At 46.7% G+C, this 26825-nt stretch overlaps 1 protein-coding gene across 1 annotated transcript in view; it reads right to left on the reverse strand.

Moving 5' to 3' along the window:
- Positions 1–4102: 4102 nt before the first annotated feature.
- CPLX1 (complexin 1) overlaps positions 4103–26825 on the reverse strand; it is a 125074-nt gene continuing 102351 nt past the window's right edge. Inside the window, exon 3 of the mRNA XM_054987624.1 lies at positions 4103–4300. Within this exon, the coding sequence (XP_054843599.1) occupies positions 4103–4300 (198 nt within the window). The remainder of the gene's footprint in view (positions 4301–26825) is intronic.

Raw genomic sequence — 26825 nt, forward strand, 5'->3', positions numbered from 1 at the left:
TGATGTACTTGTTTTCTGTACGCAGTACAAGAGAGCGTTAAAAAGATGTAAGTGTCAATTTGCAGTCTGAAATGGGAGAGATCAGGAAAGACTCTATTACTTGAGTCTAATGAATATATAGTGTGCATCTCAGTCACCTGTTGAAATTTTATGTGCAATAAATCTGTTAGCCCGGCTGCATCTTCACTCCAAGACACTGGAATCACAGTTGCACCTCATATTCCTCTAATGACCTTTGGATCTATTTTTTTCTTCTACAATGTTAGGCTATATTCCTAAGACTACTATCCTAGGAGTAAGCAATAAGAATCACTTCTAAGAAGATCTACCTAAGTGTGCTCTCTTAAGGTCTCACCACACGAGACAAAAATACACTCGAATTACACAGGTAATTCAAGTGTATTTTGTAATTCGAGTGTATTTGAGTGTAATTTGAGTGTAATTCAAGTGTATTTTTGTCTTGTGTGGTTTGACTCCTAGAGTCTCTCTACTCGAGATGCCTGGGTACGTGTGCTTGTCAAGTGTTGGGAGACTCAATGTTAGCAGGGAAGACAGAGCTGGCAGAGATCACTCTGGAAGGGGCAGATTCTCTCATAGCCCTCTGCTGCCTCTGGCATGCTAAACTGTGTCCCTTTCTGGAGCTTTTGCCCTGCGCCCTCACTGCTTAAAACTTTGAATTAACTGAGCAGGGCAAAGGGTCCAGAAAGAGGAGACATCAGAGGTGATGGAGGGCTGTGAAATAATCTGTCCCCTCCGGAGCGATATCCGTTGTCTCTGTCTTTCAAAACTACACTGAGCCTCCCAACATATGAAGAACATGTGTTAGATGTCTTGCGTAGAGAGACTCTTAGTTTCTCCTTCCATGTCCAAACTGATTCATGTGATCAAAATACGGCAAGTTCTCTTTAAGAGTTGATTCGATGACTAAACTGAAGCCAGATTCCTGTGCTGCATGGCCAGTTATGAAGTAATTGTTTTCTTTGTAACTGGTGTAAATATGTGCCAAACTCACCATATAGCAAAGGCTGTTCTTGTGTGATTATTCCATAAGAAGAAATGAGATAAATTATAATAAATAAAAACAGAACATAGTTGTAAACAGAGAGGACTTTGGAATGTGATTCCTTTGTAAGCCCCAGGGGCCCAATAGAACCTTCTGAATATCCAAACCTACAGATTGACTAGGTTTTAACAATTAATTACCTTTCCAAACAGCAACCTGGGAATTCTAGTTCTGTAATGAAGGGAACATTATCAAAGAATTATTCTCATCTTAACTAAACTACATTTCCCAGGACTTTGGGGGGAAAGCATGGCAGTTCAACTGGTATGGTCCAATATCAATGTATATTCTATGTAGGGTGTCAGAAATGGTGACTGAACTCAAAACCTGGCAGTTGGTAAGAAAGAGACAAAAAGAGGCCAAGCATCTTAGCAACTTATGCTGACATGGAGAAATGGAAGCTGGCTGCTCACTGAGGTATCCAGGGGTTGTTGAAATAGATTTAGGGCAATAGTTAATCTATGAACTATATTCATTTGCTTCATGAATCAGGTTGCTTTCTCCAGTTTCTTGGTTGGGGGGGCCTGTTCCTCTATCAGAAATTAGATTGGTAAGCACATGGCCTTCTCAGTGTTGGCACCCAATTATGAAACTCCCATAGTAAGATCTCAGTCAATCTTGCTTCCTTATTGCATTTTAAAATTTAAGGCAAAAGAAGGTAGTGTTTCAAAGATGCTCTAAGACATCTGTTGGTAAGTTACTTGTGGTTTAATTGTATTTTAATTTCTTTTTAAACATTTAAGAGTTTGAGGAGGTTGCAATGTTTGAATGTAATGGGAACCAGACTTTGAGGGCTCCAGCTAAGCCTTTTGACACAGGTTTTATAAATAATTGGGTCGACAGCTGTCGGAAGTCTCTTTCCCAGATCTTAGGCACAGGGTCTTTTCCAGCCATGTTGCTGCATGTAGTTGGATCTGGAAAAAACAGAGGCTGAACTCAAGACCCATCACTACATCCTTTCCCAACAAGTTAGGCTCTAGGGTTGCCAGCTCTGGGACTGGACATTCCTGGAGATTTGGGGGCCAGATTCTGGAGAGGATGAGGTTCAGGGAGGAGAGGGACCTTGGCAGCATATTATGCCATAGAGTCCACCCTCCAAAACAACCATTTTCTCCAAGGGAATTGATCTCTATGGCCTGGAGATCAATTGTAATTCCAGGAGCTCTCCAGCTACCACCTGGAGGCTGGCAACCCTATAACAGAGCTGATGGTAAAAAAAAATCAGATTTTTTTTACACTATTGGACAAAATCTAATAGCCAATTGTGTTGGAGATCCTCATATCTATCAAAAGCCCACACAAAACAAAAACCCCTAAACAAAAATAGTCTGATATACTTCATATTATGCCATTCATTAATTTTCAAAAATATATAATTATATTTATTAAGCATTAATAATTTATTTACTTAATTTGATAATTAATACATTAATAAGGAAAATATTTTATTAATCGTGCTTAAAGTGCCAAATGCCTGCTAGGCAGAGCTAGACGCTTACTTTCTTTTTAAAGCAAACACTGAACATTCAGGGAAAGGGCCTGGAATATCTTAAAGGGAGTCTGGCTGCTGCAGTTAGTGGCTAAGATCCTATAATATGTATAAAGAAATCTTGAGGATTTTGACAAAATTGGTTAGATAATGCAGACTGATGATCTCTGTACAAGTAGGGCTGGCTATGGGGCAGGGGTTATAAACCCCCAGGGGTGGGAGTGCGGTTTATAGGATTCAAGGAGTGCTGGTAGAAGGGAAGACAGCACTTCACATTAAGTTAACGTTTTTCTCACTAGCTCCTTATTATGGCTATTCTCAAAGCTAGAAGATCAGCTTAAGGAGACTCAGAGAGATTACATTCTTATTTGGAAAGTACAATTGGGCTCAGTTCTTCCACACTGGAGCTGGAAATACAAGGAGCACATGGTTCAAGCTTCCAAATTATCTCTTTTCAACAATGAGGAATAATAAAAAGCAAAGATCTCTTTCCATGTACGTTAGCAGTATCCCTGGCTTAAAAGAGTAGAGCTGAGCTGAATATTCTCATGTTTCATTTTTTGGACCATATGTAATAATTTTTGGGAACTAAAAGCTTTGAGCATGAGAATGTTTCTCTTTATTTGTAACATGTTTAACACTGAATCCCTTGCTTTGGCATCATTGTTCTGGTGTCTGTTCTGTTCTCTCTCCCTCTGGGTTAGTCATGTAGGTGACCTCAGCTTATCAGAGACCACATAGTGAATGGAATAATTTCATGCAATGAGGCATCCAATCAGACTTGGCTCTTGGGGGGAGGGGCATTGCTTAAAGCAAAGTTAATTGTGAATGAGTAAATGCGTTCTTAACTAATAATATGACTGGTTCTAGCCAGTCTGGAATCACAAAATGAACAGAGTGGCATCATTATATTTGTGGGTTGGGCCCTGTGATAACATCACCAAGGGCCAAATAAAGTCAATTGAGAGGGGAACATGAGAGGCCAAAGGTAAACATTTCATAGGCATATCTAAAACATCAAAAGAAGGAGAGGTTTTTTGACACTGCCAAAAACGTTCCTTAAAACAATGAGTCTTTTCAGTTCAGCCCTATAGGAGAGAAATCCATTCCTAACTCTGTAGATAGTTGTGGTGGCCTACTCCATGTGCAAATGAATAAGAAAAACAAACAAGCCAACGGTTGTTCCCTGTAGGTGAACCCTCCCTCTTACCGGGAGATGAAAGCAAGCATGCTATCGTTTCTTCTTTCTGATTAATGTACACCTTCCTTTAACATACATATTACTATGGCTTTATAATAATAAAAAGTTGTGTAGACTGCAGGTTGTTAATTTTTACATCCATTCGGACGCATCTACTAAAGGTGAGTATGTACAAAACAAGGAATGGATGGAAATTGGTTGGGTAGCGGGTAGATTCTAATGAATGACTAGGGCTGGAATGGCAGGGGGAAGAGATGGTGTGATGTGTGGCAAGTAGAAATCCCCCATTCTATCAAGGAGAAATCCATTGCTTAACTGTCCATGGACAGAATGGCAGTCTGTAGCCGTGCTACTTCTTAAACATGTCTTGGAGGGGGCCAGGCAGGTATTTGATAACAGTGTCTAGAATGCTTTCTTCCTCCTCCTCGTCCTCATCACCACAGCCGGGGGGGATGGCCTTCTTTGGACGCGTCAGGCTTCCTTCAGCATTGGCTTCCAGAGCAGCTTGGGCCTCTGCTTCCCTTTCTTCCTTCTTCTTAATTCCATACTGCAGATGGGAGCAGGGAAGGGGGGAGGGAACCAAGATATATTGTCACTCTCTCAACTCAGAACTATAAATTAAAGCCATGCCTGTCAAATGTTAATATTGGCTTTTTATAAAGACCTCATCTCCCCTTCACATCTGCTGGTCAATAATGCTGAACCTTTAAATCAGTTTATTAAAGTTTATTTTTTCAAATGTCAGGCCAGCCTTGAATTATGAAACTGAGAAAGTAAATATGAGCTCCAAAAAATCAAGAAAACATTATATAACATTATCTATAAACATTATATAAAAAACCCCTCTTAATCCCCTCCTTGGTTGCAAAAAACATGAATATAGAAGACTTGTTTTTACCAAGCAGTAACTTATCAAATGAGGATACAATCAATCCTTTGGAGAGAGCTGTTTGGAGCATCTTTCTGTGGGTTGTGCAGAATGTTTATATCATTCATAGAATCATAGAATCATAGAGTTGGAAGGGGCCATACAGACCATCTAGTCCAACCCCCTGCCCAGTGCAGGATCAGCCTAAAGCATCTCTGACAAATATTCATCCAGCCTCTTCTTGAAAACTGCCAGTGAGGGGGAGCTCACCACCTCCCTAGGCAGCTGATCCCACTTTTGAACTACTCTGACGGTGAAAAAGTTTTTCCTAATATCCAGCTGGTACCTTTGTGCATGTAATTTAAGCCCATTGCTTTGCGCCCTACCCTCTGTTGCCAACTGGAACAGCTCCTTGCCCTCCTCCAAATGACAGCCTTTCAAATATTTAAAGAGAGCAATCATGTCCCCCCTCAACCTCCTCTACTCCAAACTAAACATTCCCAAGGCCCTCAGCCTTTCCTTGTAGGGCTCAGTCTCCAGACCCCTGATCATCCTCGTCGCTCTCCTCTGCACCCTCTCGATTTTGTCCACATCCTTTTTGAAGTGAGGCCTCCAGAACTGCACACAATACTCCAGGTGTGGCCTGATCAATGCAGTATAGAGAGGGGCTATGACCTCCTGCAATTTCAATGCTATGGCCCCTTTGATACAACCCAAGATTGAATTAGCCTTTTTTGCCACCGCATCACACTGACGGCTCATATTTAGTTTACAGTCCACTCTTACCCCAAGATCCCTTTCACATATACTACTGCCCAGAAGTGTATCCCCCATCCAGTATTTGTGCTTCCCATTTTTGTGGCCCAGATGTAATACTGTGCACTTGTCTTTGTTGAATTGCATCCTATTCGCAATTGCCCACTTCTCCAGAGTATTCAGGTCTTGTTGAATTTTAATTCTATCTTCTTGGGTGTTTGCTACTCCTCCCAATTTGGTATCATCAGCAACTTTAATGAGCAGCCCTTCCACTCCTTCATCTAGATCATTGATAAAAATATTGAAAAGTACCAGGCCCAAAACCGAGCCCTGCGGCACCCCACTGGACACCTCCCTCCAATCTGATGAAACGCCGTTGACCACCACTCTTTGAGTGCGGTCCTCTAACCAGTTCCCTATCCACCAAACTGTCCTATAGTCCAGTCCACAGTCTTCCAGTTTGCCCATCAGAATGTCATGGGGGACCTTATCAAAAGCTTTACTGAAATCCATCTAAATCACGTCAACAGAGTTCCCACAATACAGTAAGCTTGTCACTCGATTAAAGAAGGAAACCAGGTTGGTCTGGCATTCCTTTGTTTCCCTGGATATTTTGGTGCTGTTTGGTGGTAAAAACCAGAGCCACCAGTGATCTTCAGCTAATATGGATTTTTACTGTGGGTTTCAAGGGACAATGTTTGCAGGTTTAGTTGGGGCGTCTAATGTTCAAAACAGAGGCAAAAAGATCCAAAAAAGTCTGAGATTTTTCCAGAGACCTCTCTTTATTTACAAAATTTATAATCTGCCTTTCTGCCCTCATAAAGTTCACCAAACTAACAGATTAAAGACATATATAATAAAAATACATCTTAAAAACAATTAAAACAAAAACAAAAACCATTAACCCCAAGCTAAAATACACATACAGTACTATAAAATACACATACATTAAAATAACAATTTAAAACAGGGTAGGAAGGAGGGACCACAGATGGAATGCCAGACAAAACAAAAAAGTCTTCAGCTGCTAGTGGAAGATGGCAACAGAAGGGGAGAGGCAAGTCTTTCTGGGGAGAGAGTTCCGACTGAGAAAGCCCTCTTCTGGGTTGCTACCCACATTATCTCAGAAGACAAGGGCACATGAAACACGGCCTTGGAAGATGACTATAGCAGTTGGGGAGGTTCATAAGGTAGGGTTGCCAGTCCCCTGCTGGGGGCAGAGGATCCTCCACTCCCACCCTCCACCCCCACCTCCACTTACCTGGCCAGCAGGGAGAAAGGTGGAGGAATAGGCCTTCCACGGTGCACTCCCGGATGGCTGATTTTGACCCCAAATGGGCCAAATCGGGCCTGTTTTTGGCCTAAATTGGCCCACTGTGAAGTGCAGGAGATTTCCAGGGCCCTCCTGGCAGCATTCCCATGCTCCGCATGAGCCAAATTGGGCCCATTTGGGGCTGAAATTGGTCTGCTGCAAAGCATGGGAGCTCTCCAGAGCCCATCGCACCACATCAGCAGTGCTCCCGTGCTCTGCAATGGGCCAGTTTAGGCCCCAAATAGGCTCGATTCAGCCCCAAATGGGCCAAAATCAGCCCATTGTGGAGCATGGGAGTGCTCCCAGGGGCTACACGAGGCCCCGTGCAATGATATCACTTCCCGTTATTGTGCGAATGCATCTACAAAGGTGAGTGCCAGGTTTCCTCCCTCTCTTACGGAGGGTGTAGGAACCTGGCAATTTTATCAGAAGGATAAAGGTGGTCCTTCAGGTGAGCTGTACTGAAGCCATATAGTGCTTTAAAGGTCAACATCAGTTCCTTGAATTAGATCCAGAGGAGTTAGCTGTGTTAGTCTGTAGTAGCAAAATAGAAAATAGTCCAGTAGCACCTTTAAGACTAACCAACTTTACTGTAGCATAAGCTTTCGATCAGATCTTCATCAGATGCATCTGACGAAGAGAACTGTGATTCTCGAAATCTTATGCTACAGTAAAGTTGGTTAGTCTTAAAGGTGCTACAGGACTCTTTTCTAATTCCTTGAATTGTGACCAGAAACAGATTGGGATTCCGGAAGTGACATCATTGCACAAGCTGGGAGCACACGTGTGCACAGCGTGCACGTGAGTAGACCTCTAAAGGTAAGTGCCAGGCCTCCCACTTCCCACACGTGGGGTAGGGGGACCTGGCAACCCTCAATGCACAACATCACAAACCTCCAAAAAACCCACCATCCTCAAGGATCCACCTCCAAATCTCCATGGATTTCCCAACCCAGAGCCGGCAACCTTAGCCCCAGTTAAATTTTCTGCCAGAGACTGCCAGCTTAGATTTCAAATAACTTCACTGCATGAGTCCAAAGATGCATGAGTTAAAGCTTTTAATAATCCAAGGGTTCAGTACAGAAAGACTTTCTTGATAGGAATGGCTGCCCCCTCCCTCTGTTAAGCCTTAAGTTCTTCAGGCACTACCCAGGCCTTCAGGCACTACCCACTTTACTGCGGCCCATGCTACTCTCCCTGGAACTAAGCTCTAAGTTCATTCCTAATAAGCTGCAGAAAGAAAAAGAAAAGTAAACAAAGTTGGATCCTCTTCGTCTCCTTGGCAACTGCGATAACTGTCCTGGTAACATTGCTAACGGCCTTCTCTGCATTCTGGAGCTCCTCCCAAAGTATGTCAAAGATCCTAATAATACTCCTAAAGAAGCCCAAAGAGGACCAGGCCGGCAGCACACCCGTGAATCCCAACCCCCCGGAGTATGGCAGGGGTCAGAACCCTGACACTTTCATATGTACAGGGAAGTATTTGATAATCTAATCATGTACTGGTCAACTCCTAGAAACCTTCATGCATGTCATACCCTCTCCGTGCGCATTGGGTGCTTCTTGTCCCCATGGATGGTTCTTGGCATTCAGGGATGGCCCAATCCATACTGCAAGAGCTGCTGCAGGCTTGGAGGCCTTTAGGCACTGCTGAGTATTAGATTATGTTTTCAGGCATTTGCCAGTTTCTACAATGCCCACTATGCCCCTCTCAGAGTGGACTGGGCCCTTCTACACCTTTCCTCACCCTGTACTGTACTGTACTGTTATTGCGGTCAAAGACCAGATTCAAGATTATTAGACAAATATTATCTAAAACATAGTGTACAAGTTAAAAGAAACTTCATTTAAAAATATACAAATATCAGTAGAGAATGCATCACAAGATTAAAGTAGAGTATTAAGAATTAGGGGTGTGCAAGCCAAAAATTTTCGGCTATAGCCGAAAGTAGAAAGCCGAAAGAAGATTCTCTATCGTTAAAGCCGAAAGCCGAAACAAGAATCTCTTTCGGCTTTCGACTTTCGGGATTCTTTCGGCATTATTTCGGCATTCTTTCGGCTTTTTTCTATGGGAAAATGCCTCCGTCTTCCCGGACGTCTGGGGGAGGCATTTTCCCACCGAATAAGCCCAAAATTGGTGGGGACCTTCCTCTAACCCTTCTCTAACAACCACCCAAGTTTCAGACAGATTGGACTTTGGGGGGCCATGTTATGGCCCCCCAAAGCAGGTCCCCCCATCCTCCCATAAGAAAGCGAAGGAGCAGCATATTGTTAGCATGCTGCTGCTCATCTTTCTTCATTATTTCCTATGGGGAAAAAATGAAGAGGCAGGCTTCCTTTGCCAGGGGTGGCATTTTGCATGCAAAATGCCCCCTTACCCTCAGGGGCCCTTCTCCCACCCCTCCTCCCAACCCCCACCACGGCTCAGCATGATCCCACTTGGGGGGGCCATTTCATGGCCTCCCCAAGTAGGTGCTCTAATCTCTACCACTGACAGCTGGGGGAGGCTTGTGTTGCCAGGGGTGGCATTTTGCATGCAAAATGCCCCCCAACCCTCTGGGGCCCTTCTCCCACCCCTCCTCCCACCCCCCACCCAGGCTCAGCCTGCTCCCACTTGGGGGGGGCATTTCATGGCCTCCCCAAGTAGGTGCTCTGCTCTCATCTCTACCACTGACAGCTGGGGGAGGCTTGTGTTGCCAGGGGTGGCATTTTGCATGCAAAATGCCCCCCAGCCCTCTGGGGCCCTTCTCCCACCCTTCCTCCCACCCCCCACCAAGGCTCAGACTGCTCCCACTTGGGGGGGCCATTTCATGGCCTCCCCAAGTAGGTCCTCTCAGCCCCTAAAGTCCACCCCTTCCAGCCCCACACAAACCCAATTCCCCCCCAGCTGCCACACACAGACCCAAATCCCCACATTAGCCCCTCACAGACCCAAATCCACCCCCACCTGCCCCACACCCATAACCCCAGGAACAGGCTGGCAAAGGCCAGCCCTCTCCCTTTGTTCCCTATGCTGGGAACTTCTAAACTCTCTTTCCCTGGGCAATTCTGCACAGCCCAGGGGTGCCACAATGGTGGGCACACTTCTGAGTGCCAGCTGGTCCCTGTGAAAGAGCACCTGAACCACAGACACCCTCCCTCAAATTCCCCCACCACCTACAGAGATGGCTGGCCAGCCAGCCCCATTGTTCCCTATGATGGGAACCAACTGCACAACAAAGAATAAAACAAGAACAACACAAAATAAAGTTTTTAAAAAATTATATTCTCCCTTCCAAAGTACAAGTAGGCAAAGCATTATGACACATTACACCAGCAGTCCCCCACACAGAAAAATTAAAACAAAACTCACTTAACATCAGAGAATCACAAAGCATGATTCCTGTCAAAAACACTTTATTTCTTGAACAGCTTTAGGTTACACAGCAGGGGGGAACACCAAAGGGCATGGCAGCACTATCTTACACAAAAATAACACAACTCACTTCACATTAAAGAATCACCCCAAAAAATTGCTGTCAAAAGCACTTTATTTCTGTAACTGCTTTAGGTTACACAGTAGGAAGGCACCACAGAGCAGGAAAGCAGTGTACTACACAAAAATAACACAACTCACTTCACATCAGAGAATCACACAAACACAATTGCTGTCAAAAACGGTGAAGTGGGTTGTATTATTTTTTGTAGTACATTGCTATCATGTCCTGTTGTGCCCTCCTACTGTGTAACCTAAAGCTGTTCAAGAAATAAAGTGTTTTTGCCAGGAATTGTGTTTTTGTGATTCTCTGATGTTAAGTGAGTTGTGTTTTAATTTTTCTGTGTGGGGGACTGCTGGTGTAATGTGTCATAATGCTTTGCCTACTTGTACTTTGGAAGGGAGAAAATAATTTTTTTTAACTTTATTTTGTGTTGTTCTTGTTTTATTCTTTGTTGTGCAGTTGGTTCCCATCATAGGGAACAATGGGGCTGGCTGGCCAGCCATCTCTGTAGGTGGTGGGGGAATTTGAGGGAGGGTGTCTGTGGTTCAGGTGCTCTTTCACAGGGACCAGCTGGCACTCAGAAGTGTGCCCACCATTGTGGCACCCCTGGGCTGTGCAGAATTGCCCAGGGAAAGAGAGTTTAGAAGTTCCCAGCATAGGGAACAAAGGGAGAGGGCTGGCCTTTGCCAGCCTGTTCCTGGGGTTATGGGTGTGGGGCAGGTGAGGGTGGATTTGGGTCTGTGAGGGGCTAATGTGGGGATTTGGGTCTGTGTGTGGCAGCTGGGGGGGAATTGGGTTTGTGTGGGGCTGTAAGGGGTGGACTTTAGGGGCTGAGAGGACCTACTTGGGGAGGCCATGAAATGCCCCCCATAAGTGGGAGCAGTCTGAGCCTTGGTGGGGGGTGGGGGGAAGGGTGGGAGAAGGGCCCCTGAGGGCTTGGGGGCATTTTGCATGCAAAATGCCACCCCTGGCAACACAAGCCTCCCCCAGCTGTCAGTGGTAGAGATTAGAGCACCTACTTGGGGAGGCCATGGAATGGCCCCCCCAAGTGGGATCAGGCTGAGCCTTGGTGGGGGGTGGGAGGAGGGGTGGGAGAAGGGCCCCTGAGGGTGAGGGGGCATTTTGCATGCAAAATGCCACCCCTGGCAAAGGAAGCCTGCCTCTTCATTTTTTCCCCATAGGAAATAATGAAGAAAGATGAGCAGCAGCATGCTAACAATATGCTGCTCCTTCGCTTTCTTATGGGAGGATGGGGGGACATGCTTTGGGGGGCCATAACATGGCCCCCCAAAGTCCAATCTGTCTGAAACTTGGGTGGTTGTTAGAGAAGGGTTAGAGGAAGGTCCCCACCAATTTTGGGCTTATTCGGTGGGAAAATGCCTCCCCCAGATGTCCGGGAAGACGGAGGCATTTTCCCATTGAAAAGCCGAAAGAAAGCCGAAAGAATCCCGAAACGTTTCGGCTTTTTTCTTTCGGCTACCCGAAACGTTTCGGCATTCCCCGAAACGTTTCGGCATTCCCCTAAAGAAGCCGAAACACTTTTGTTTCGGCATTCTTTCGGCATTCTGAATGCCGAAACGCACATCCCTATTAAGAATATAAAATAGCATCCTAAATGGCCATTTAAAAATTTGAATCTGGAAACCACCACTGATGTTTTATTACATCGGGAGCCAGTAGAACAGGACAATTCTGTGATAGAGGAGGGACAATAGCAACAAAAAGATAATTAAACCACGTTTTCAGGCTGAAGCAATCTGCATTTCTTACCAGCTAGAGAGCAAAATTTAGCCACAGCGTGAGTCACTGAACTCTGAGTATCTTCTAAAAGGAAATTACGCAGAACTTCTGGTCTGAAATCAAGATAGGATTGCAAAGGGTTGAATCTAGATAAGAGAGGTAATATAAGGCAAGCCTGTTCCTCTTGGCAAAATTCACAGAATAAAAGAACATGGGTAACTTCACTGTGTTGGTCATGCAGAGGCACAAACGTTCGTGCCTAGGCACTTGAACAAATTTGCCTTGCAATACAGCAGAAGGTAAAGCCTCAAAGTTTCAGAACACACTGTTCTGAAAGAGCGGATTTCAGCCATTCCTAGTCAAAAATTCATCTCACCTGGCCCCTTTTTTATATTATGCTGGTGGCATGGAGATTGCTGTAGCATAGTACCTTCCTATTCTGCCAGGTCAGCTGCCAGGCCATGTGGAAGGACCAAACAATGCAATTCCCGCCCCCCCCCCCGGTCTGCATAATGGGTCTCGGTGGAGTTGCCAATTGCCAATTGTTAGGAATCTTAGCTCCCAAAGGAGCAAAAATGGAGGTGGGGGGAGGAACAGGGATGCTAGGCCCCCTTACCATCTCAGCAGGAGGCTGGGGACCTGGCGGTTACCTTTATTGAGTCCTCAGCATGCTCCTTTCATGTACAGCCCCACGCAGTGATGTCACTTCCGGTGATGTCATTGCACAGGTGCAGGAGCACAGGTGCACTTCTCAACAGGCTGATTTGGGCCTCAAATGGGCCCAATTTGGCCCATTTGGGGCCCAAATCAGTCTGATGCAAAGCACGTGTGCACTCTTGGGGTGGCTCATCCCTGCGCCCACTGGCCAGGAGAGTGGGGTGGTGGTGGAGGGTGAAAGTGGGAGATCTCCCACTAGGGGAATGAGATTCCTAGGTACAGAGCAAGGTTACAACATTACTTACTAGAGCAAGGTTACAACATTACTTCCTACTTCCATTACTTACCTAGAAATGATATTGCAATGCTTTAGTAATTTCCCAAATCTCTATGGTTTTCACCATATGGTTCTCACCACAGAGTTCAAGGAATTCCTAGAGCATTGTTATGTGATGTTAAAATGATCTCTATTTACTGCTGCTGCTAGAGCAAAGACAGAGCATGGAAATCCTAGGTCTCAGGAAGGATTCCAGTTCTATGCATGTGTAGGGTCCATATAAGAAGGCGTCAGGCTTGCGGCTGCAACACTGTGATGACATGCAGCTATTGAATCAAGAGTTGAAGATAGTTTCGACACAGGTCATGACATCCCAGCAATTCTGTCTCCAGATTCTTTTTGGTAAGAATACCACACCTCTCCTTTGAATGGTGGAGTTGGAAGCATCTCTGTAACCCATCACATGAGCTGCTCCTGTCCACAGTGGACCTTTGGGAGGAGCTTCAGGGTGGATCCATCCCACATGATTCAGAGTTTCTCATGTTCTTCCAGTAAGGTGATAGTGGCATAGTTAGTAGCTGGTTGGCCACTTTGTGAGACAGAATGCTAGAGACAATGGACCACTGATCTGATCTGGCAGGGCATTTCTTACGTTCTAACACTACAGGAGTTCATAGGCTGTCAGTTAGAAGTAGGTTCCCTTTACCTGGTGCATATTAAAATGTTCCTAACTTTTTTGTAAAAACCAAAGAACTAAATGTTTAAACATTAGGGAAGATATAAATCCACAGTCCTTGAGCTCAGACAGGTATGCACAGAACTACCACATGAAAAATCCTGTTCAGTGATTCTTCTATGCTCACAGTCATTTCAATTATGCAGAACTGAAAAGGCGCTTCATAAGCAATAGGGCATGCAGGTTTGTATTTCATAATCTTCTACAAAGTGACTGGTCCATCTGATTCAAAAGTAATTGCTTTATCTTCCTGTCCTCTGTCCCTTTTTCTTGGGTGTTGCATGCTAATTAAACCACCGTAAGGAATAAAGAGGAAACTCAATAAGCACAATTCATGGGATAGCCGACTGGAGTGAACTCTCTGCAAAGGCCAACAAGCGCTTGATGAGAATAAGAGGTTTCAGAAAGAAAATTACATAGGATTTAAAGGTGATCAAAGGATTATCCTGGGGCAAAGGGTTCAATATTCCCAAGGACTGAATAGGTAAGCTGCAGGTGCTCTTTTAACAGTTGGTGGTTACTTTTAGCCAGTACAGGCAATAACATATCAAAAGCTGCTTCTTGGCATAATTAGGTGTACCCAATTTAGCCTTAAGAAAAAACTTGATATTTAATATAGTTTTTTCTTTTTTTAATGTTTATGTCAGGCCTGCCTAAGGGATTCTCCCAGACTCTCCACTTCATCCAACACAATTGTATGAGTTAAAGGTCTTTATTCAGATACAACTCCCTCGAAGTGCACTGATACATAGAGATGGCCTAGAATGCTGAAGTAAAGTCTTCCCCGAGAGGTTACACCCCAGTCCCCCTCCCCCCAGTCCAAACAAATCAGTTGAAGTCAGCGAAAGTCCTGCAGAAGATGCAAAGCTGAATTTCCCATGGCTGCTTCCCACACGCTGCCAGCTGTACTGATAAGGCCTCTTAGCCGAGTACAGTGAAGGAAGCTACACTACAGGAAGAAAGCCTGTTCTCCCCCGCCCCTTCCAGTAGATATGCATTCACAGTTATGGCAGGCAGGCTGACTTGCCTGCCTGACAGTTTGTACCAGCTACATTAGATGTTTCCTGTTACAATGAGACTCAGGTTTGAATTCTGAATGGACAAAGGGAAATACTGCTTTACACAATGAGTTATTAAAATGTAGCATTCACTGCAAGAAGATGTAGTGATGGCCACAGGAGATTAGAGGTTAGACAGATTTATGAAGAAGTCTATCAGTAGCTACTAGTCAAAGGAACATTCACATCCAGAGGCAGTAAACCTCTGAATAACTGTGCCAACAGGTTAACATCAGGGGAAAGCCTCAGCCTCTACATCCTGTTGTTGGCTCTTCAGGGTAACGTTATCAACTGCCAGACGAGTTAACCGTGTTAGTCTGTAGTAGCAAAATCAAAAAGAGTCCAGTAGCACCTTTAAGCCTAACCAATTTTATTGTAGCATAAGCTTTCGAGAATCAAGTTCTCTTCGTCAGATGCATGGTACAGAAACTGGTCAAATACAGAAGAGGAGGGGAGATAGGGGAGAGAAGGAGACATATATCAGAAGGGGACAGGATGCAATTAGCGGGGAGGCAACCAAAACATTCCTTTGCTAGTAAATGTAAACATCTCCTTTTGATGTGGAGTCAGTTTGCCGTGTTAGTTTGCAGCAGTAAAAGCATCCAATTCCTATGTAGTATAAGCCTTCGATAACCACAGCTCTCCCTGCCAGATGCATCTGACAAAGAGAACTGTGGTCCCCGGAAGCCCACGCCAGGTGCCACTGGGCTCCCCCAGACCCCACCTCTGTAAAGGAAATCTGTTACCTGTGATAATGTGATAACCATTCATAGTCTCTATTCAGTCCCAGCTCGACAGTCAAATTTGCATATGAATTCCAATTCAGCAGCCTCCCGTTGGATTTTGTTTTTGAAAGGTTTCTGTTGAACCACAGCGACCTTTAAGTCTTTGGTGGAATGTCCTGGTAGATTGAAGTGTTCTCCCACTGGTTTTTGGACGTTTCCATTTCTAATGTCATATTTGTGTCCATTTATTCTTTTGCGTAGAGGTTGGCTGGTTTGTCCAATGTACAGAGCAGAAGGACATTGTTGGCACATGAGGGCATATATCAGATTGGAGGATGAGCAGCTGTAAGAGCCAGAGACAGTGTAGTTGATGCCATTGGGTCCTGTAATTGTATTCCCTGGGTAGATATAGGGGCAGAGCTGGCATCTGGGTCTGTTGCAGGGCCTGGTACCTGTGCTGGTGACTCTGCTGGCCGATTCATGGTTGTGAGTGAGAAGTCGTTTAAGGTTGGGGGGCTGTCTGTAGGCAAGGAAAGGTCTGTCCCCTTCTGATATATGTCTCCTTCTCTCCCCTATCTCCCCTCCTCTTCTGTATTTGACCAGTTTGGATCATGCATCTGATGAAGAGAACTTGATTCTCGAAAGCTTATGCTACAATAAAATTGGTTAGTCTTAAAGGTGCTACTGGACTCTTTTTGATTATCAACTGCGTGATTCAGGATCCTGAACTAGATGGAACACTGGTCTGATCCATCTAGGCTCGTCTTATGAATTCCCACTATTCCATTGTAACTCACAGCATGACCTTGTGCCAGTTGCTGTCTCTCAGCCTAACCTACTTCCCAGGGCTGTTGTCATGAGGATAAAATGGAGGAGGGGAGAATGCTGTTGTAGCAGTTTTGTGTAGGGTTGCCAGGTCCTCTTACCATCCTGGCAGGAGAGGGGGAACCTGGCTCTCACCTTCGTGCCATCCTTGGTGTCCTCATGAGTGTGAAGCACACATGTCACCGCGCGATGACGTCACTTCTAGGAAGTGATGTAATTGTGCAAGTGCTTGGGGAAGTGCACTTCACAGCAAGCTGATTTGGGCCCCAATTCATTCTGTTTAGGGCCCATTGGCTGAATCAGGCCCATTTGGGACTCAAATCAGCCTGCTGTGAAGCATGGGAACACTCTTGGGATGGTGCAATTACATCACTCCTAGGAAGTGATGTCATCACGCTGGCCTGGGAGCATGCCCAGGAAGTCCATTCCTGTGCCTTTCCCTGCTGCTGGCCAAGTGAATGGTGATGGGATGCAGAGGGTGGGAGTGAGGGATCCCCCACCCACCACCATGGAACCTGCAATCCCTAGTTTTGGGTCCCTACAAAGGAGAAAAGTAGGGTATAAATATCTAAAAAATAGTTCTCCACCATAAACTGGACAGCTATGTATTGGATATTCTCTAGCTTTGAACATCCTGTAGTGACCAAGGGTTTGGACTGGAAGGACTAGAATTTATTTTATTCTAAAATTTTTATTTACTTTATCTTTACCCCACCTTTCTCTCCAATGGGGACCCCGGGTGGCTTACATACTTCTCTACTTTATCCTCCCACCAACAACTCTGTGAGGCAGTTTAGGCTGAGAGATAATGACTGGCCCAAGGTCACCCAGTGAACTTCCATGGCAGAATGAAGATTTGAACTTGGTACTTCTAGATCCTAGTACAACCACTACAGCACACTGGCATGAAATGCCCTTCCAAATCTAGAACTCTGTGTGCATGGAGTTGACCTTACCCTGTATATCCAACCCTTCAGTCTTTCGAAGCTCCATTGCCTATCTTTTTTCAAAATGCCACACTGGTACTTTCTCAGTACAAATAAAATTAATTCAATGATGTGATAAAAGTCATCCAGGGAAAGAAAATCATAAACCAGATACCTGAAATTATTCCCTTTTTCATTTTAAGATAACCCCTTCCACATTTTTTGTTACTTCTACCATCAATATGACCCTTCCATCCTGGGCTTACAATTTTTGGCAACCACATGGGTATGGTAGTGATGGAAAGAAATGAATACTGTCAGTTGAATGTCAACACTGACCTTTTGCTCAGCATACCCAGGCACACAAACACACAAAATGGCATATGGGAATTAAAAAAAAACTTTAAAAGACAGAAACTCATCCAACTACAAGCAGAGACATATTTTCTTGACAAAGAACTGATAAATCTTCCCCAAGTGGACAATGCCTTAGATGGCTGGAATTTGATGATTATGCATTACTGGAATCATTTCCATTTTTAGGCTTTCTGCGGATTTCCTCTGAATGATGTTATTTTTTTGTCCATTGCAAGAATGTACTGTTGAGAATCCCAGAAGCAGCTTGGAATGCCCATGTTGGACTCGATGAAAAGATGCGAGCAGGGCTTTTTTTCTGGGAAAAGAGGTGGTGGAACTCAGTGGTGGAACTCAAGACCGCACAATGACGTCACTTTGGGGCAGCTGGAACAAGGGGGGAGTTTTTTAAAGTTTAAATTGCTCTCGGCGAAAATGGTCACATTTTTAAGAGGTGCCGGAACTCTGTTCCATTGTGTTTCTGCTGAAAAAAAGACTGAAGGCAAGTATAACTAAGGAACTGAAATGAATCTGGCAAAGTTTGGCACTGCATGGAAGTAGCTTTAAACTCTGCTCAACACAATGAACCTTCCTGGCTCGATATATCAGAATAATGTTTATCATGGTGTAGAATGAGAAGGAGGTATATCAATCAGCAAGGTGAGAAGAACTGCAAGCCCACAGATGCCATAAACTCACAGGAAGACCACAGGCAAAGCTAAGCTAATGTACTAATTCTTAAGATTTATACAGACCTAATAATTGTTAGCAATAGCTTCTCAGGTGGTTTTCCTAGTAATAGGTAGAATAATTGAAACATTTAAATTATACAAAAATAGCAGCAGCAGTCTCTTATCAGAGTTATGGTTCCCATCTTAATATCTGGCCATGTTAAGAATTAGATATTTTGTCAAGAAATTCTGAGAGTGCTGGGGAGGATCCCATACTTTGCCGGCTCACCTTTGGCTCCCTCAGAATCAACAATTGTCCATGTCTTGGGCTCCTGCCCACACTTCATGGGCACGGGGAGTGGGAATTCTTACTAGCTTACCTGCCCCTTCCCTCCCCCTGCTTGTCTTCTGCCTTGACTGCTTGCTCACCACTTTCCCCATCCATCCCTCTCCCTGCTGCTATACCTAACCCTCCCCCCTTTCCAACACTTTTCCCACTCTGCCCTCCCATCTTTCCTTCCCTCGCCTGTCCCCTCCCTCCAATCTGTATCATTGGTACATGTCTTAGGAATTTTTTTTTTAAAAAAATTGTCATTTATGGTCTGCCTTTTTCACTGAGACTTATGGTGGATTACATAGTACGAGATTAGTACTGTCAGTATCAAGGACAATTTCATATGCAATGCCATAGGGTAAATAAAGACAAGTTAACAAAGACATAACATTAGCAAGAATCCAATACAGAGCTGAAGAAATGCTGAAACAGAACATAAGTAATTCTAGCAATACAGAGTTGAAGAAATGTTGGAAATGTGAATAGCATGATATATGTCTCCAGAAAAATTAGCTAGAATTGATAAGAATATTTCGAATAAATGTTGGAAAGACCCAAACAACCCTGGACAGGGTCCTGCCCTCTCCCCCTGCCTTTTACTGACAGAAACCAAACCTGGAATATTGGCTAAACTGTCATGGTTGTCTAGCAACAGCCACTGAAGACATCTGGTTAAAGCTACAAGTGATCCTTTTATCATTTATTATAATGTAATTTTTTAAAAGATTTCAGAATTTTTTGCTAACCTGGACCATTTTCTCAGGTGTATACAATGATCCATCTTGTTCATTCCTGGCTACAGTTCCCAGATTTAAATATCCACATATCAGGGCCACTTAGAGTTGCCAGGTCCCTATACCCTCCCAGCAGGAGAAGGAGCACCTGGCACTTTCCTTGCACTCCTCTGAGTCTTTGTGCACATTCCCTGAGCATTCCCTGTTCACATTCCCTTTGTGCACATTCCCTGAGCATTCTCCGATGCTCTTGGTGCCTACATGATGACATCACTCCAGGGAATGATGTCATCATACTGTGCCAGTAGCACAGCAGTACTGTGCCAGGCCTGTTACTGTGCCTTTCTCCCTGACAGCCAGCTGAGTGGTGGAGGGGGGAGGAGACTGGGAACAGGGGCCCTCCACCCCCACCAGGAGAACAGCAACCCTAGGGCCACTTGGCTATTAGTATATAAAATATTGAGAGCCTAACACAAACAATAGGCTAGGCCTGCCTCCCTCCCCACTCTTACTCTTCAGTTGTCCCTGCCTGCATTCCCGTAGATGGAGTTTCGAAGGAAAGCATGGCTTTTGTGTCAGAACAGCTGTGATATCTTCCAGGCAGGCTAGAGTCCTGAGAACTTTACCTTTAGAAACCGATTAGAAACTGATTAGAAACTAAAGGTAAAGATAATTTTACCTTTAGAAACCTTTTTTGAACCAATGCTCACATTTCAGTCAGAGATCCAGAGGCGTTAGCCGTGTTAGTCTGTAGTCACAAAATAGTAGAATCCAGTAGCACCTTTAAGACTAACCAACTTTATTGTAGCATAAGCTTTCAAGAACCGCATCTGAAGATGAGAACTGTGGTTCTTGAAAGCTTATGTTACAATATAGTTGGTTACTTAATCTTAAAAGTGCTTCTGGAATCTTTAGTATTTCAGTCAGAAGCTCTTGAAAACCAAGTCCTTCAATTCAGCAAAATAACTTTCAGCAGATTTGGTATATAACACCACAGGCTTTTCAAGACCGATCAAGCAGATTTGGTTTTCAGTGTTGCTCTTGCCTGCACCCGATGGATTTCTGTCACTTTGCTTGCAGTTTGGAGCAGGAATGACACATGCATCCTCCCCTCCCTACCTCCAGCTGTTTCAGGTTTGGAAAACAGCAGGGTGGAGGGAAACCACTTCTGCCCACGTGCCATGGTTCTGGCCTGAATCGGACCCTGTGAATATGTGGAATGAAGTGGACCTCAACTCAGACACAGCTTATGAATTCTGTAACGTGTAGATTAGCATTAGTATTTCTGTTCACCTCCTAGCCTGATCATTCTGCCCTTTGACCTCTCAATTCTGTCCCTGAGCACATGGGATCCGTCCACCCCTTGACTCCACTGATCCTGCCTCTGAGTAGGTGGAGATAAGATCACAGTACTTTTAATGGTACATTTGACCAGTACTTTTAAAGGTAAATTTCAATGGAGACTGGGGTCAGATGGGGAGCAGGGAATGGATTTCACTGTTTCACTCCCACATGACTTTGTTAACTGAAATCCCTCCCATGCCATCATTTACCTTTTAATGGGGAAAATATGGTCACCTTTTCACCTTGGGCCCAACAGGGAAAGAGTTTTAACCCTTTAAAATTGACCAATTTATCCCATTAAAAGGTCATAGCTTTAAAAATAGCTTTGGAAGACCCCAGCTCTCTCCGCGTTCTTGTTTTATACTGGTTTTTATTGTGTAGTTTTAAAATTTTGTAATCCACCTTAAGTCTCACTGACAAACACGGACTATAGAGTAAGTAAATAAATAAATGTGTAGAGTGTGATAGGGCAGTTCACAAGAGGATAGGATCAAACCACAGGGAGAGTATCCTTCCTTATTTTATGATCCATTCATTGGTTGCCGGTTATTTTCCATATTAAAGGTAAGCACTAATGCTTACCTTTAAAATCCTTCATGACCTGGTTCTCACATACAGGATGGACTATATTCGTCACCATGAAACTGTGCGGCAATTAGAGATGGGCATGAACCGCATTACGAGCGTCAAAACCCCACGAAAATGGCGATCGCGCGATCATGACCTGGTGGATCGTGATCGGCCACGGCCAACGATCCAGCGGTCAGGAGACGCCTGGTTCGGGGCGTTCAGGCTCGGTTCGGGAGGCCAGACACTCAGGCGCCAGCAATCTATTCCCCTGGCAACGGAGCCAGGGGGATGCCTGAGCTCTGTCTGCCCTCCTTCTGTCGCCCTGGAAACCCAAATGGAAGCCCAGCTTTCCTTGATGAGCAGGGCTTCCTTCCAACCATGGAGATGCAAAGCAGTTACAAGTTGGGAGAAGACACCCAGGGGAGGGAGGGGGAAGGGGGTGTTCTGTAGCCATGGGCACTCCAATCTCATCCCTGCAAACCCTGATAGGCAGCTCTGACGGCCAAACACAGACCTCCTGTGTTGCTGAATGGGACCCATGCTTATAAATATCCATGGGCTCCCAGGCTGGGTTTCACTTTCTGCTAGCAGTGGAGTGGGACAGAGCTTGCCACTTGCTAGCCTTTGGGGAGAGAGACTGAGCTTGGCTATGGGGGATAGGGATCTATCTCCTCTGGTTACAGGGCTGCTGCCTGACTCTGGGGCCAAGATCAGTGGGCACCTCGGCTGAGGGCTCACATTGATTATTGATCAGGGCCTGATCTGTTCAGGTCTGTGGGAGTGGTGGGCTTCGGCTCTAGTCCCTCCTTCCCTCTGGTGCCAGGGCTGCTGCCAGGCCCTGGGACCAAGCTCAGTGGGTACCTCAGCGGAGGGCTCACATTATTATTGATCAGAGCCTGATCTGTTCAGGTTTGTGGGAGTGGTGGGCTAGGGCTCTAGTCCCTCCTTCCCTCTGGTGCCAGGGCTGCTGCCAGGCCCTGGGGCCAAGCTTAGTGGGTACCTCGGCTGAGGGCTGACATTAGTGCCTGATCTGTTCAGGTCTGTGGGAGTGGTGGACTAGGGCTCTAGTCCCTCCTTCCCTCTGGTGCCAGGGCTGCTGCCAGGCCCTGGGGCCAAGCTTGGTGGGTACCTCAGCTGAGGGCTGACATTAGTGCCTGATCTGTTCAGGTCTGTGGGAGTGGCGGGCTAGGGCTCTAGTTCTTCCTTCCCTCTGGTGCCAGGCCTGCTGTCAGGCCCTGGGGCCAAGCTCGGTGGGTACCTCGGCTGAGGGCTGACATTAGTGCCTGATCTGTTCAGGTCTGTGGGAGTGGTGGGCTTCGGCTCTAGTCCCTCCTTCCCTCTGGTGCCAGGGCTGCTGCCAGGCCCTGGGACCAAGCTCAGTGGGTACCTCAGCTGAGGGCTCACATTATTATTGATCAGAGCCTGATCTGTTCAGGTTTGTGGGAGTGGTGGGCTAGGGCTCTAGTCCCTCCTTCCCTCTGGTGCCAGGGCTGCTGCCAGGCCCTGGGGCCAAGCTTAGTGGGTACCTCGGCTGAGGGCTCACATTAGTGCCTGATCTGTTCAGGTCTGTGGGAGTGGTGGACTAGGGCTCTAGTCCCTCCTTCCCTCTGGTGCCAGGGCTGCTGCCAGGCCCTGGGGCCAAGCTTGGTGGGTACCTCAGCTGAGGGCTGACATTAGTGCCTGATCTGTTCAGGTCTGTGGGAGTGGTGGGCTAGGGCTCTAGTTCTTCCTTCCCTCTGGTGCCAGGCCTGCTGTCAGGCCCTGGGGCCAAGCTCGGTGGGTACCTCGGCTGAGGGCTGACATTAGTGCCTGATCTGTTCAGGTCTGTGGGAGTGGTGGGCTAGGGCTCTAGTTCTTCCTTCCCTCTGGTGCCAGGCCTGCTTCCAGGCCCTGGGGCCAAGCTCGGTGGGTACCTCGGCTGAGGGCTGACATTAGTGCCTGATCTGTTCAGGTCTGTGGGAGTGGTGGGCTAGGGCTCTAGTCCCTCCTTCCCTCTGGTGCCAGGGCTGGCACCTTCTCCTCAATGGTTGTTTGCTGGCACTATGAGGCTCCGGGTGGGGGACAAGAGTGGTCATGGGGGGAAGTGCAGATATTGTCTCGGTTGCAGCATGGGAAGCAGTGCTGTGCAGGGCTGTGGAGCAGCAGAGACTCCCGCTCCCAGAAAATCACCAGTTGAGGCTGTGGAGGAGGCCCCAGAGGTCTTGCCGGTGGTGGAAGAGGAACTCCTAAAAATTTTTGGGGAGGAGGAGGCCGAGGGACCCTTGAAGGAATGGTTTGGGTTCTAGGAAACCTCCAGCCCATCCCCATCCCAAACTACTGGTGGTGCTGTCCCTGCCTGCAGTCTACCCACCACTCCGTCTTCCGTTGCCAGCACCGTGGCACATCCAGCAGCAACCCTTCATCCTCCCTCTCCTGGAACCATAAGTGGGCCATGGTTCAACCTCAATGTTTGGAGGTACTTTTGGGCCCTTGGTCATGACCCCCGCGTGGTGCGGTGCTGTGTGTGTGAGGGCCTGGTGCGCAGGGGCAATGACCCACAGCACCTGTCATCTTCGGCCCTGACTCGGCACCTGAAGATGCACCACCTGAGCCTTTGTTCTCTGTCCTCGGGCAGCAAAACATCTGTCGGAAAGAGACTGAGGGCCGCCAGCTCGTCTGATCCGGCACCGGTGGGAGGGTCTCCAGAATGCACCCTGAGCAAGAATCCTTGACCTGAGGGTGCGGCTGGTGGGAGTGGAAGGCTCAGGCAGGCCTCCCTGGGGGAAATTGTTCCATCGTGGTCGGGTGTGGTGCCTCTGAAAAGGGTGAGGTCAAGAGCTCAGGAGGCGGGTGTTCGTGTGGTGGCGCAGGTGATTGCCCTGCAAGGCTTCTCCTTATTGGTCATGGAGGGTGTGGGCTTCCAACTGCTGCTCCAGCACTTTGCCCCATGGTTCTCTGTGCCATCACAGCGCACCATTGGGTGTCGAGTCATCCCTGCCCTGTATGAGGCAGTGCGAGACATGGTGCGCAGAGACCTGTCGGCCACCCAAGGCAGAACAGTGCACTTCACGGCTGATCTGTGGAGCGGCTGCCATCACGGGTGCCTGGCCATCACCGCCCACTGGTGGAAACCAGAGGACCTCTGCCTCCCCAGGCCAAAATCTGGCAGCCGTAAAAAGGTGCCCCGCTTGAGCCTGGGCTACAGGTTGCTTCTTCTTCAGGCCCGGGGGATGGATGAGGTCCACACAGGGAAGAACATCGCCTCCACTGTCAAGGTGGCTCTGAGGGAGTAGACATCTGGGGTGGAAGGGTTTGTCCGTGGCTTCATGGTCACGGACGTGGGAGCCAACATGTTGACAGCCCTGAAAGAGGCATCCCTCCCGGGCCTAGTGTGCATGGCGTACAAGCTGCACCTCGTGATGCGGTATGTGCTCGGGCTGGGGAGCAAGCCGAGGGACAGCTGGGACGAGGGAACCTTGCGGACATGCAGTCTGCTGGATAGTTGCTGTCGCATCACTTCCCACTTCTCCTGTAGCATCAACTCATCCCGCGAACTGCTCCAGAGGCAGGGGTAGGAAGGAGACCCCGAGCACCAACTGTTCTAGAACCTGTCGTCTGGTGGAGCAGAGGTGCATGGTGCAAGACATCCTGTCCTCTTCGGATGTGCTGAGGAGGGGAGAGGAGTTGGGCCTCAGCTCCGTGGACTGGAGAGTCCTTGCCCAGATGTCCTGGATCCTGGAACCATTCAAGGATGCCACGGAGCTCTTGTGCTCCTACCAGGCCAGCCTGGGTCAGGTCCTCCCTCTCATCAGAGATCTCTCAGTGTCACAGTGTGGAAAAGATGTTTGCAGGTCATTTATAAAGAAGAGACTTTAAGAATGAATAGAGCATGGTTTCCAGTCCTGAAAAACACCAGGCTAACTAAACACTCTATACCTGACAATAGCCCTGCAGAGAAGATTAGCACATCAAGCACCAATCCATATGCAAAAGAACCTCCTCAGGATACAGTGAAGCCTCCCGCCATTAGCATTCCACACCCTGGGAAACTCTTACAGGATGACTCAGCTCAACCCCACCACTCCTGAGTAGATATAAATGACCTGCAAACATCTTTTCCACACTGTGACACTGAGAGATCTCTGTCTTTTGGTGCTACACCTCTGAAGATGCCAGCCACAGCTGCTGGTGAAACGTCAGGAACTACAATGCCAAGACCACGGCTATACAGCCTGGAAAATCCACAACAACCATCGTTCTCCGGCCGTGAAAGCCTTCGACAATATATTGTAATTATTGACTATGACCATTGAATTTTAGCTCTGTGTGCTCTTCGACAAAGATTATATGAAATGGGTCACATGTGGATCTAGATAACCCGTCGGAGGACCAGACCTTTGTTTTTGGATTCCACACAGCAAGTATATACAACAAGGATTGACGTTGTTTTATTGGACATTCTCACTCACTAATTGGACTTTTGCTATCCAGGACCTGTGGAATAGAAATATGCTGGGTTGTTACTATGCACTTGCACTTTAATAGTTATATGTGCAATGAATTCATGTAGCAATTGGTAGCACCAGCACTTTATTATCTTGAGGTACCTGTATTTTAGCAATTGTATGAATGGTTTTCCACATATGAAGTGTAGAATTAATTGTATTGTTTATTGTATTGATAATTGTTCATTGTACATGCATTTTACTGTGTATTGAGTTTATGTATTGTATAGTAAATACATTGTGACTGTTAGTAAAGGCTAGTACATGGTCATTGCTGCTATACCTACTTTGTAAATACCACTCTACTCTCTTTTTTGCTGCACCAATTACCAGCTGGGATAAGGCAGGGGGGCCATTGTCACCTGCTCCACTCCTGATCCCAATCAGGTGAAGGAGGGTGGGCTTTGCCATCTGATATGCTCCTGATCCCAGCTTTGTGAAGGGGGGTGGGTATTGTCACCTGCTCTGCTCCAGATCATTGCTGGGTTAAGGTGGGGGGTGGGCATTGCCACTTGCTCTGCTCCTAATACCTGCTGGGTTAAGGCAGTGGGTGGGCAAAGCTACCTGCTCATCTCCCAATACCAACTTGGTTAAGGTGGCAGGGGGTGGGCATTGCCACCTGCTCTGCTCCCAATACTAACTTGCTTGAGGAGGCATGGATGGGGGGTGGGCATTGCCACCTGATCCACTCCTAATACCAGCTGTGTTAAAGTGGTGGTGGGTATTACCACCTACCCTGCTCCTAATACAAGCTGGGTTAAGGTGTGTGTGGGGGGTGGGCATTGCTACCTGCACTGCTCCTAATACCTGCTGGGTTAAGGCAGTGGGTGGGCAAAGCTATCTGATCTGCTTCTGATCCCAGCTGGGTGAAGGGAGGTGGGCATTGCCAAGTGCTCTGCTCCTAATACCAGCTAGGTTAAGTTGGGAGGGGAAATTCCACTTGCTCTGCTCCTAATACCATCTGGGTTAAGGCAGGGGGTGGGCATTGCTGTCTGTTCCACTCATAATACCAGCTGGGTTAAGGCAGGGGGAGGGCATTGCCATCTACTCCACTCCTAATACCAGCTGTGTTAAGGCGGGGGGTGGGTGGGCATTGCCACCTGCTCTGCCACTAATATCAGCTAGGTTAAGGAAGGGGGTGGGCATTGCCACCTGCTTCACCACTAATACCAGCTGGATTAAGGCCGGGGGTGGGCCTTGCCACCTGCTTCACTCCTAATAC

Source organism: Eublepharis macularius, chromosome 8 (genome assembly GCF_028583425.1).
Source record: "Eublepharis macularius isolate TG4126 chromosome 8, MPM_Emac_v1.0, whole genome shotgun sequence".
NCBI lineage: Eukaryota > Metazoa > Chordata > Lepidosauria > Squamata > Eublepharidae > Eublepharis > Eublepharis macularius.